This window comes from Empidonax traillii, unplaced genomic scaffold, assembly GCF_003031625.1.
Source record: "Empidonax traillii isolate 1590-97213 ecotype Southwest subspecies unplaced genomic scaffold, ASM303162v1 scaffold1548:size177740, whole genome shotgun sequence".
NCBI lineage: Eukaryota > Metazoa > Chordata > Aves > Passeriformes > Tyrannidae > Empidonax > Empidonax traillii.
This window is the reverse complement of record NW_020956741.1, coordinates 71,011-83,533: the sequence shown is the minus strand read 5'-3', so window position 1 is coordinate 83,533 and position 12,523 is coordinate 71,011. Positions and strand designations below refer to the sequence as shown.

At 39.1% G+C, this 12,523-nt stretch overlaps 1 protein-coding gene across 10 annotated transcripts in view; it reads left to right on the top strand.

The window, feature by feature from the left end:
• Positions 1-12,523, top strand: part of DOCK10 (dedicator of cytokinesis 10) — a 118,273-nt gene that overhangs the window by 82,064 nt on the left and 23,686 nt on the right. For 8 of the 10 annotated variants that reach the window (XM_027907808.1, XM_027907816.1, XM_027907815.1 and 5 more), the window contains exons 26-39: positions 1,779-1,892; positions 3,025-3,096; positions 3,544-3,690; positions 4,124-4,207; positions 6,858-6,954; positions 7,545-7,589; positions 8,020-8,195; positions 8,311-8,427; positions 9,378-9,489; positions 10,217-10,338; positions 10,424-10,538; positions 10,706-10,772; positions 11,137-11,184; positions 11,839-11,940. In XM_027907808.1, the coding sequence (XP_027763609.1) occupies positions 1,779-1,892; positions 3,025-3,096; positions 3,544-3,690; positions 4,124-4,207; positions 6,858-6,954; positions 7,545-7,589; positions 8,020-8,195; positions 8,311-8,427; positions 9,378-9,489; positions 10,217-10,338; positions 10,424-10,538; positions 10,706-10,772; positions 11,137-11,184; positions 11,839-11,940 (1,418 nt within the window). The remainder of the gene's footprint in view (positions 1-1,778; positions 1,893-3,024; positions 3,097-3,543; positions 3,691-4,123; positions 4,208-6,857; positions 6,955-7,544; positions 7,590-8,019; positions 8,196-8,310; positions 8,428-9,377; positions 9,490-10,216; positions 10,339-10,423; positions 10,539-10,705; positions 10,773-11,136; positions 11,185-11,838; positions 11,941-12,523) is intronic. The other 2 variants (XM_027907811.1, XM_027907810.1) reach the window with 2 other exon arrangements.

The window sequence follows — 12,523 nt, the reverse complement described above, 5'->3', positions numbered from 1 at the left end:
ATTTGTGTATTTCAAATAGCCACATGGAGGAGAATTGCAGCTTGTTAGAAGAACTGAGGTAGATATTGCCATCACTTTGTCTCTTGACCTGCTCTGGTCAGTGATGACAGAACTAGTGGAGGTGGTGATAGCAAGGAGAGACCCCCCACAGTCATGGAAAGAAGCTGTAGGAGACAGACAGTATGATGGTCTTCTGGCTGTAAAGATATCCTGCTTCACTGTGCAACGAGTAGTTTTCATCAAGTACATTTCATTTGTGGATGAGGAGTAATATTCGTGGCGTTAGTTTGGAAGGAGATGTTTAAATTAGTTTTAGGAACTAAGTAAAAGCAAATACATTCCTGATAAACTGGAAACTTTAGGTTGTTCATGGGTAGAACAGTGAAAATCGGTTAGGAGTTAGGTTGCTAAATGGGAAAACATTTCAATTTTAGTGTTGACAACTGTTGGTTGATATTTCCATGGTATGGATTTACTTTCATACTTTATCAATGTATGTGTTTACAGATAATTTACCTCAGTATCTGAGTAGTTCAATTTTAATCTCAAGTATTCCAATTTAAGCACAGAAGAATTCTGCTGAGGTCCAGCAGAGCTGCTCAGGCTCCAAAATAAATAACTCATGTAACATTTAAATATAGTTAATGAAATGGATATTAAAACCTCATCTACCCAATAACTTTTAAAGATTGCGGTAGACACCTACTGAAGGACCAGCTGAATATCTTTGAAACTACAGGTGATTAGTAAGCTACACCAGAAGTTCATTTAGCCTATTTTCCCATTTCTAGCAGCAGTCAAAAACCAATAGCTGTTAAACTCTTTTTTTTTTTTTTTCCATCTATAAGGAAACAAATACCTGATTTACAAATGCTGTTGTGGGAATAAGCAGGTTGAGAATTGCGACTCACAATGCAGCAATAATTCGAAATTACACTGACTTAAATAACTGGACCCAGAAGTGCCAAACTGCATAGGGAGAAGCTACAGCATCTGCTGTGAAAACATAACTGAATACTAATATTTTCTAGGGATTTTCCTTTCTTTTGCCAACCTGGTTGTATTGAAAAGATATTTGATCCCAGCTGATGTATTGTCAGAGCTCTTGCTCAAGGGAAGGCACACAGTGGTGCTGAATTATTAGCTTAACGTGTTTAATAAAACTCATAGTAGATTTATGAGTTCCGAGCATCTTGGTAGATAAATTCCTTTCTTGAGGGCTTGGTTTCTGAAAGGGGTATAGTTTTCCCCTTCTGTCAGCTCCAGTGGGTGCTCTACGCCTTTCAGGATGAAGAGTTGTTACCATCTCTGACTGGCTGTTGCCACTGGAAGAAAGGAGCAAGTGAAAGGTGGCCCTGACTAGGTGGGTGAAAAACCCTCCATACTTCCTCTGCTTGCTTAATCTTTTCTTTCCTGGTGAACTGGCTTGAAAGGCAGTTTAGATGTGTCAGGATCCTCTGCTCTATTAAAAACAAAAAAACAAAAAAAAAAAAAAAATTAAAGTGTTGATTTTAAGCAAAATTTCCTCTCGATTCACATTAAGCTGAAATCAACAGGAAGTTGTGTTTGAAACTGGGATTTTGTAGGGGAGCAGTGTTGTGCCATTACTGACAGGGAAACTAAACTTTATGTGAATGGACTGTTCAGTCAAGATATCTTGGCAGCAAAGATTGTCGGTGTTGGTGGTGTATAAATAATTTATCGTCACCGACTGAGGGGTTTGTTGTATTTGTTGTAATGAACATTTTGATAATTTTTATTTTTTCTTTCTTCTCCAGTATGTGTTCAGGACCAAATCATTTGAGGGAAGAACTGTGCACGAGGAGCTATCCAAGAACATGACTGGCCTTCTGAAGTCAAATGAACAAGTAACAGTGAAACAGGTTTTAAAGGTGAATGATAGCTTGAATTAGCACATTCATAGTTTTACTGCTGGTCTTCTGCCTGAAACTCGCTTTTCTCAGCTCTTTCTCCTCTCCCCTTTCCCTGTATGAGCTTTGTGCAAATCACATCCTGCAGTGATTCAACAGTAGGCTTGGCAGACCTGCTGCAGGTTCTCAGCATAACGCATTTCTCAGAATACGGTTTGCAGAATAAAAGTTCCTCCTGTCTGTTACAGCTCAGTCTGAGTTGGAAACCTAATTCTGACACGATATGATGTGGGCAATTACTCTCAGGAGGCTTTGTTTTAATTTGGAAGTTGCAGGGGAAAATACTCATCTGTATGTAGGACGTTTACATCTGACTTCCTCTCCTAATCACCCTTGATTAACTGTTACCAAAATAGAATGATTGAGGTTTCATGAGGTTCCTCATACCAAACCAGCTCTCAGAAATTCACACATGTGCAAGGCCCATCACTGAGCCTCTCAGTTATGGTACAAGAGCTACCCAGTCCAGCTCAGGAATTCCCAGTGGCAAAAATATGCTCACCTGTTTAAAAAGAACCAGTTCTGATTTCTTGTGCTGAGCCACTGCAGTAGCAAAAAGTGGGATGAAAAAGCAGTAATGCTGGCCTGCCGGAAACCTGGACCATCCAAAAGTACTTGTGGTTGGGTTTGTTTGGGGGTGGTTGGTTTTTTTTTTGCAATTCGTCATCTTTTGGAGTGTGTTTGTCTCACATATCTGAAGATACAGATATCTGTATCCTACCTATTCACTATTAAAAATGATATTTGAAGAACCACTCTGTGTTTTAAACAAGTACCATCTTGTTCTGTGCCAAATTCCAGTCTTCTGAAACCAAAAAAGCAGTTTGTTCTCTGAGATTCTCTGCATCACACTTTTGTGCCAGTTACCTGCAAAAAAGCCATGAAGACAGCGCTCACTAGGAATGGGAAGGCTGTAGGAGTGGTGCCTGGGGGGTTCCTTGTTGCCTTAGACTTTTAAATTTACTTTTTACGTAGTTTTTATCATGGTGCATTACTGAGACATGAAATCCATCTGTAAGGAATGGTAATGCATCATAAAGTATTTATTCAGGTTATCATTTTCCTTTCACTATTTTTTTCTTCTTTTGAACAGCATTCCTGGTTCTTCTTTGCAGTTATCTTAAAATCAATGGCCCAGCACTTGGTTGATACAAACAAAACAAAGGTAAGTATATGCATAATCTCATCAAGTAGGCAATCCATCTCTTAGGGAAAATATAAAATGCAAATCCTGGGAAGTATATATATTCAGACTTTTCTTCTTGACTACATACATTCAAACTTTTCTTCTTGACTGTTCAGTCAAATAAATGCTGCTATACTTTGTAAAATATTTGGCTTACCTAAAAAAAAAAAAAAAAATTATATTACCTGCTAGGCTCAAACCTATTCTTGATTGTACAAGAGCTGAGGATAGATTTCCCACTTCCCTATGGATCAGTGTCTTCTGTTTGAGGTTTATTCTCAGAATAGATCCATGGACTTCTGGGAGTATTTTTCTTCTGTGTTGAATGGCCTGTGCTTTACTGTCTTTATTCCTGGCCTGGATGTATTTCCAGGTTTAATGTGCAGCATCATACACTCTCAAGTTGATGATCTGTTCCCTGCTTAGGTTTCTCGAACTCGGAGGTTTCCAGAATCATTTCAAGCTGAGCTGGATACACTTGTGATGATCTTGGCAGACCATGTTGTTTGGAAGTACAAAGATGCTCTTGAAGAAACCAGGAATGCAAACTACAGCACTGCCAAGTTTCTCAAGGTGAGATGTTCTGTCATTACAGCATCTGCACTTATTTCCCCGTACTCAATGCAAACTAGAGGCCATTCTAGTCAAAGGGATTAAAACCAGTTCTGAGTGAATGATGGCTCGATTTCCAAGTTTGGTGTTGGATTGTTTCATTTTCTATGGCCTTTCTCTAGTGCGCTGTGCACTGAGGTGGCTATTTTAGTCTGTAGACATAGTAAAAATTAAAAGTTCGATTGATTTATTGTTACTGGAAGTAAACATAAAAATCAAGGCAGATTCACCAGTTCCCTGATTTTCCTTGCCCTGCTGAGGGCTGACCTCATCTGCACAGACAATTCAAGTGTATGGGTGACCCAAAGTGAACAGCCAGGTAAGTCAGGCCAAGTACTGCTCTTTTTGGCTATAAAATAATAATTCTTTTTTTTTTTTTTCCCTGCTTTCTTAGCGCTGTTTTACATTTATGGATCGTGGGTTTGTGTTCAAGATGGTCAACAATTATATAAGTATGTTTGGAGCTGGAGATGGCAAGGTATAGCTTCGATTTATTTTGCTTGTTTGTTCCTGGTTTTTTCTAAAATGACTAACTAGCAGAATATTTATATATTGAAACTATTTATGATTCCATGACTTCACCATGCTCAGAACTCAAGTCAGTGAAAACATTTACTGAAAATATGGATTAAAACCTCATGGTTTCGAGCCATCTTTCCCCCTTTTCTGGAAGTAAATAGCCATGTTTTAGCAACTGCTCACTGAGACCTGGAAGAGCAGGCTCTGCAGACTGCCCAGGACAAAGCATTCAGAAGGCTGAATTTAAGCTCTGATTCTTTGAGAGAGAGTGCTTGTGGTTTGATCCATAAAGATCAGCAGCAATTTGCATTAATTTTCTTTGAGGAAGATAGAGTAAGAGCATATGAAAGCAGTTATCACTGTGTAAACTCAAGTGAGGCTGTAACCATGAATGCCATGCTCTTACTCACTGATGATGCAAGAAGGCCAATCTGCTCCAAATTAGTTTGGGCTCACTATGAGGAAAATTCCCTGCAGCCTGAATTTCTTCTGCAAATACCTGCAATAGTCACTGATATAGTTTGAACAATGAATTTCCAACAGCAAGAGGTCCCCAAATTATTCAGCTCGAATCCTTTGCTCTTCATCCACCAGGATGAGTCACGGGCTTTTTCTCTTCCATGCCAGAGTTTATGAGTTATCACACCAGAGCATATATATAGATAACAGAATGTGTTCAAGATATACAGTCTGAATGACTCATCTTTCCCCAGAAAGCTTACAAAACTTTCATCCATCAACTTTTTGTAATTCTTTAGTGGTGATCTGGGCGTTTGTAGATGGAGTGAGATTACTTCAGGTCTTCTTTGCTTCTCTCTGTAACCAACTTCCTTCTGCTCTCAGGTCTTCTTTCACCTAATCTCTGGAACAGATGTAGAATGGAATCTCTCAATTACTGATGTCATAGCCTGAAGTCTATAATTCTGTAAATAATATTATGCAATCTGAAAATTGTTTCCACATTTTAAACGTCCCTGAATACAGTCAACCACAGAAACAGATGTTTAATTTAAAAAAAAAAAAATTAATGGCCAATGGAAAAACCTGAGATTAATCAGTGTGCAGAGCAGTACTTAGCACCTCCTTGGCAGCAAGTGTGTGAGCATTGCCAGAATCCCTCCAGATCCATCTGCCAGGGTGTTGGAAGAAGAATCACTGTGGAGTTGTGACAGATGTACTGCTGGAACAGGCTTTGTAGCACTTGAAAACAATAGTCACAAAATAAAACCAGAGATTTCTGACCTCAAGGGGAGAGAGGCCTTGCATCATTTTCGTTGCAGTCCAATGCCTAAGCAAGAGTCAGTCTTCTAAATGTGCTGCAAGATTTCTTTCTGTGTGTCTTTTGCTGCTTTAACTGGATCGTTTATGTATCAAAAAGATGATCTGCAATCTGACCTCTCTTTTCAGAAAATGTAACAGTGTATAGTGTTGCCTGAACATTTTGTTGGTGTATCAGTCTATAACTAATTGTAATTTTGCTCCACGGAAATATCCCTCACGGTGTTCTGTGTTTTGACATTTAAGGATTGTTTTGAGAGATATTAATTCAGAACTTGAAATGCCTTGTTAGAAATGCAGCTCGTCGCTGTGTTCCCTCAAAATGTCGCAGTTCCTCTTGGGAAACACATTTCAGATGCGTCACTTCTTTATTTGCCATTAGCATGTCCAGCTGTGCTCCTGATGAGGTGCAAGAAAATGTTTCAGGAAAAAATTTCCCTACTATCCCCTACTTGGTAGACTCTGAAAAGTGCATGTTCCAGGTATCCTAGCGTGACAGTGCCAGCAGAAATGCTGCATTTTAATTTTAGCGCAAATTAAAACACTTTTACAAGTACTTTCTAATGCTGGAGCATTCAGGGTAGCCCTGAATAACTGCTTTCTGCCACTGAAAAGAGTGAGCTGAGAAGATGGAAATAAAAATTTGTTACTGGGCATCATATATTATCTTTATATCCTAGTGTTACATCATTACAGTAGGAATGATAAATTCTTGAGGCGGTTGTAAGGCTCCACAAAAGATCACGGATAGCTTCTTTGGAGGGAGATATGAAGGAAATAATACCAAAATTATATATTACCCAAATCCCTTGGAGCTGGAACTCACTGGCATCAACAGAGGAAGTTTTTACTACTGTCAGTAATTTCTAGATCGGAGCTGTTTGGCTGAAACTTGGTATTTGACTGGAAAAAAAAAAAAAAAAAAGTAAAAAAAAAATAAAAAGAGAAGTCATAACTATGATGGTTCAAGATTTCTGTGAACTGGAGAAGATACTTCACTATGATTATATACTTTAATATTAATGTCATCAAAAGACCCAGCGTAGCTTTAAATGTACCTTAAATATTTAGTCTGACTCAGGTTTATCAGTATGTCCTCAACAGAAAATCATAGTTGAAGAATCCAGAAAGCTTGTTTGTCCGTGACAAGTTCTTTTGATAACAGAGGTGAAAACCACGCGTTACTTGTGCAGCTCGGCCTAACAAGCAGTAAGGTTTCATTGCTGGGTGTCAGTGTGAAGTCTGAGGTAGAGATAAGTAGTAGTGGAGCTCTGTCTCGCCATTTCCCCTGTTTTAACCTGAATTGAGGCACTGCCTGTTGTGATTTTCAGACTTTACATCAGTTCAAATTCGACTTTCTGCAAGAAGTCTGTCACCATGAGCACTTTATCCCTCTGTGCCTGCCCATACGGTCGTCAAACATTCCTGGTAAGGTGCCTCCTGGGAGGGTTTCTATACGGCAGCGAGTTATTGGGAGGTTCAGAGAGCAGATAATAATTACCTCTCTAAAGTGCTCTCATCAGGCTCTGAGCCCTCAAGCAGTTTTTCAGGTGTGGCACTTTAGCAGTGTGATAAAAATAACTTAATTTCAGTATGCCTGTAAATAAATGCAACCTCTGACAGCCCACTGAGGGGGTTGGGAGGTGGCTCTTGCTGGAAGTTTTTGAGTTGAATTAACTGGACTCTTTATGATGACTGATTTACTAAATCAGTAAGGCTACTGCAGCATCCATGGGAGGTGGTGAACTAGGGAAGGGTTTCAAAAGGTAGAACAGAAAGGGAAGAAGCTCAAACAATGGACTCATCTCCCTTTTACTTCTGTTTGCAGCATCAAAAAATGCTTTTGGTTCTGACACACAGCTTTTTTAACAGTAGAAGCTGCTTAATTCAAACTTGAGTCCATTTTTAAAAACAAAAGCAAAGCAAATATATTTTTTTACAATTAATACAACGAATAATTAAAAAGTGCCTTTTTTTTTTTTTTTTTTGCTTATTTTTTATGTTTATGAAAAATGAAGACACTGTGACACCACCAGAATCAGCACAGGAATATCGAACATCAGGTATGAACAAAACGGCTGCATAAGCGAGCAGAACTGCACATCCGGAGCTTTAAGGTTCACTGTGACTACTGCCACTGCATTTAGACCGAAATTATTTACCATTTTTAAAAGTGGCATTTCTCTCGATCTATGTGGGTTTTGTAGAACCCCTCCAGCCAGGATATGGGAACGACAATTTCGACTTTGTGCCCCCAAGAAATTAGTAGTCTTATGAGCAAAACACATTTGAGATTCTCATGTGGGAATTTATGCATAGATAGTAGAGACTGCATGATTTTGAGAAATAATAATATTAGATTAATTCATTCTGGGAAGCGAGGGAGCAGAATGAGACAGTCAAATCAAGAAATCAAGGTTTAACAGTGGATTTAAAATTTGAAAACTGTAAGCTGTATATTAATTTAAGCATTCTTGTCCGTTCTGTTCCAAGATATTCCAGAGTACACGCTGACTAATGAATTTTGCCGTAAACATTTCCTAATTGGAGTCCTGCTGCGGGAGGTTGGCTTTGCCTTGCAAGAAGACCAGGATATCAGGCACTTGGCTTTGGCTGTGCTTAAGAACTTAATGGCAAAGCATTCATTTGATGATCGATATGCAGACCCGGTAAAGAAACTGTTTATTCTTTTCATTTGCTTCTTCACACAATAGCTAAACACACCTAGCCACTTGTAAATGTTTAGTAGTTTCTTGAGGATTGCGTTGTGTATTTTATTTTCAGGCAAAACAGGCACAAATAGCAAACCTGTACATGCCACTCTATGGAATGCTTTTGGACAATATGCCAAGGATTTACATGAAAGATATATTCCTCTTCAATATCAATACTTCCAATCAGGTAACTCCATGTGGTTTTTTTGGAGCACTGAAATGGTCAGACTGGGCCAGTCTAACCCAGTCAGTCTGGTGAGAAGAGGTCCAAGTTTGTGCTGATCACAAATTAGCTAACAGAATGCAGTTCTGAAAATGCTGATATATTTGCATCTGCAAAGTTTAATTTGGAAAGTCTCAGGTCGCAGAGCACCTGCAGGGCTGGGATCAGACCCAGGACACCAGCTGGAAACTCAAGATTAGAGGTTTGGAGCCCCAGCCAGCTTCAATACATTTGCCCTGCTGCTGCAGGGTGGGGGCTGAGGGTGTGTGCTCAGGCAGGTCCCTTGGCAGGAGACTGGGAGGCTGTGATGTAAAGAACAACTCCCATTGCCCACAGATTCTTTTCAGGGTTCTATGGTGGACCCAAAGCCAGTACAAAGAGCGAACATGAGCTATATCATGAGCAGGAGGCAGAGCGAGTGCATACAAGTAACTGGAGGAGGGAAGGGGTACAGAAACAGCTTTACTGCCACAGAAAATGTCTGTATAAACTGCGAGTCTGGAGGAGCATGTTTGTTTGTTTGTTTCTTAGAGATTTAGATGCGTTATAATCGTAGCCCTGCTTTAAAAGCTAGAAGCCAACTTCTGCAGGGGTGTTGTGTCATTCAGTCCTTCCAGCAAATGAGCCCATTTCATCTGAGCATTGCTGATGGCCATTAATGTTTTTTTCTCAATGCTATGCTGGTGTTTCCGAAGCAAACACAGTCAGGCTTGCCCAGTCCTTGACAAATTCCACCATGAGAGGGCTTCATATTTGGCATATTATGGCAAGCCTTGATCCTTTGAGGCTCTCAAGTCTAAACAACTGAAAGAAGGTTGTCAAATTCAGCATCTAAGCCTGCTGGGTGTGCTGTCATTATCAAAGTCATGAGTGATATCACCTACTGGGCTTTCCTCTGTTTCTTTTAAATACAGGGATCTAGGGATGACTTGAGCACAGCTGGAGGGTTTCAGAGCCAGACAGCAATGAAGCATGCAAACTCTGTGGACACATCCTTTTCCAAAGATGTTCTGAACTCTATAGCAGGTACAAATAACTGATTGAACACACACATAGTCAGATTTCTGTGTATCTCAATCCATTGTGCTTTCTGCTTAGTGTTCGTGGAGGATGTCATTAACCCTTTTTGTACTATATTTGGGGAAACATGGTATGCAATGTTTCTCTTCCCTTTAGGTGTTTCTGGATTGATTTTTTTATTTCTTTGGTGAAGCTGTTTTTTCTTATACTGCTTCACTTTCTTTCCTGCTTTGGAATGATGCCAGTATTCAGGCTCTCAGAAATCTCTTTGCCTGAGTTCATTGTTGTAGTCTCTGCCTGACTTAAGAATAGTTCCAACGTTTCTCCTGAAAACCCCTGTCTCTTTGGAGGCAAATATTCTTAGTTTTTCCAGACATAACAGAAGGGTAGAAACACAACTCACTTTGTTCATTTTCTCCAAACCCCCTTTCAAAATTCAGGGAAGTGAATTCAGGCATCTTTCCACTGATTTTTGTGGCTTTAGGTCAGGCCTGACAGAATGCAACAGGCCATTTTAATGCCATGAAAAATGGAAACTGAATCATTGTACTTCAACTTGTTGCATGTTTTCAGTACTAAACATACCCATCGATAGCTTTGCTGTTGGAAGGTCAAAGCACTTGTCTCAATCCAGCATGTGACACATTTTAAGTTTTCCTTTTTTTTTTTGTTGTTAGTTTTTGTATCCATAAATGTTTTAGTTTAGCATGTTTGCTATGACTTTCATTTACAGCCTTTTCATCAATAGCTATCTCTGCAGCAAACCATGCTGACTCCAGAGCTTCCTTAGCAAGTCTTGAATCTAACCCAAGTACCAATGAAAAAAACAGTGAGAGAACTGACACGTGTGAAAAGGTACATGTGCAAACGTTGAAAACGCTTACCAGAGGTGGAAGTCTGTCACTATGCTAAACAAGGCCCTCTGCTGTCGCTTCAACAGATCATGAGACCTTTATCTTTGATTGGGTCGACTCTTCGTTTTGACAAGTTGGATCAAGCTGAAACCAGAAGTCTTCTGATGTGTTTCCTTCACATTATGAAAACCATTTCGGAAGGTAAGGAAATGTGCACTCACTACTTAATTTATATTGTTGTAAAATGCTGTGAATGCTGGATCCAAACAAAAATTAGATTAAAATAATTATCAGTGTATTTTACAGGCTTTGGGTCAAGCTTAATTTGCTGTAACAGATACATAATATATTTTAATATCTCCCTTTAGACGCACTGATTTCCTACTGGTTGAGAGCACCATTCTCAGAAATAACAGACTTTTTCAGCATTTTAGAGTAAGTTTACTTTGTGGTTGTTTGATTTGTGCGTTGAATATTCTAAAGTGATGGCCGCAAAAAATTTCTCTTTGGGTTTGTCCACCTAGTGGAATAGGCTGAGATAGCTCTTGTATCTTAAATTATTTTGCCGTGGTCTTCCAAAGTCATAATGAGACATTGTTAATGTGATCCATATCCTCCAGTATGTTGTCACTTCCATGCACAGGGGTCATAGTGCTTTGAGTTCCTTTTGGTTACTAGCAGGTTCATGTGCCACAGGTCTCGTTGAGGCACTAAAATTCAGCAATTTTTTTCCTAAGTATAAAGCCATTAATAGCTTCACATGTGTTAATAGCTTAAAATGTGTTGTTTTATCTTTCAGGGTTTGTCTGCAAAATTTCAGATATCTAGGGAAACGCAATATTGTAAGGTAATGTTCTAGTGACAGACTTTATGTTACAGTATTTAAATATTACAGCATTACATTAGAATTAAATGAGGTTAACAGTAAATCTATGATTTTCCTCCTGAAAGCATCAGTTTTCTATAGGCCAATGCATGCTTCATTTTTTGTTTTATGGAAATAATGTTATCATGGTGATATCTGAATGCATACCTGCTGCAAAAGATGAATTGCATGCAATGATATGATAACCATTCTTGTGTTTATAACTCAAAATACTGGGCCATTCTCAGCACTATTTCTGTTCATATGCCAAACAAGGGAGCTTTGAACACTGTATTTGCATCCATGTAATGGAAAGAATAGTTTTAATGGGCATAAATAAGTGTTACACGGCAATAAAAAAAATAATGTTGTGCCTCTCCTTACTCTGAAAATGTGAGATCCTATTCAGCTGTGAAATGTAAAAGGCACACATTATCTCAGCTGATGTTTTGTTTTTAATTTTATGGTACCACTGTGAACTGGTCTATATGTTATGCAGTGTAAAAATTAAAGGTCACCAGATCAACCAGTTCACGCTCCCCAGCAGGTTTTGTCAGGCCTGCATTTATTCTTCAGGGACGTGGCAAAATCACTGTCACGTTTTATAACAGATTAACACTTATTTTCTCTTACCAGGAAAATTGCTGCTGCTTTTAAGTTTGTTCAGGCCACCCAGAATAATGGAACCCTGAAAGGTTCGAACTCCTCTGGCCAGGCGTCGGGGCTGCTCTCCCAGTGGTAATGTCCCAGTGTATTACATTATTTTGTGTAAAAACAAAACCTCTGTTGTCTGATGAAACATGTAGCACATGAGTTTTCATGGATTGCATGGCAATAAGCTGCAGGTGCAGCACATCTTTAATAATATTCCTGGTCATTTCAGGGAAAAGCAGGATCCTTTTCATGTTACAGTGTAAAGCTATATAGAGAAAGCAAGCTTTTGACACTGTGCAGTCACGTTTCTGCTGCCTCCAGTACCTTCCCACTTTTCCTACTCAGATCAGCATTTATTGTCTTGTAGTATAGAGCATTTTTTGGTGATGAGCTGAGGGTTGGAGTACAGTTGGTGACCAGTTCCAACTTGCATTTACATTTATGTATTTCAGTTTGCAGAAATGTTCTTAGGAAACCTGACTTTCCACCCTACCTCCCCAGAAAAATGCAAAACAAAACAAAGCAACAACCCCACCCACTGTGACCATTAATCAAAGACTTTATCACATTAGGTGGCATAAGTCTGACCTCAGTTCAATACCTGTGTTGGGAACTGCTTTTGAATCTGAAATTCTAATTTTTAAAACTATCTTTGTAAAAATAACAA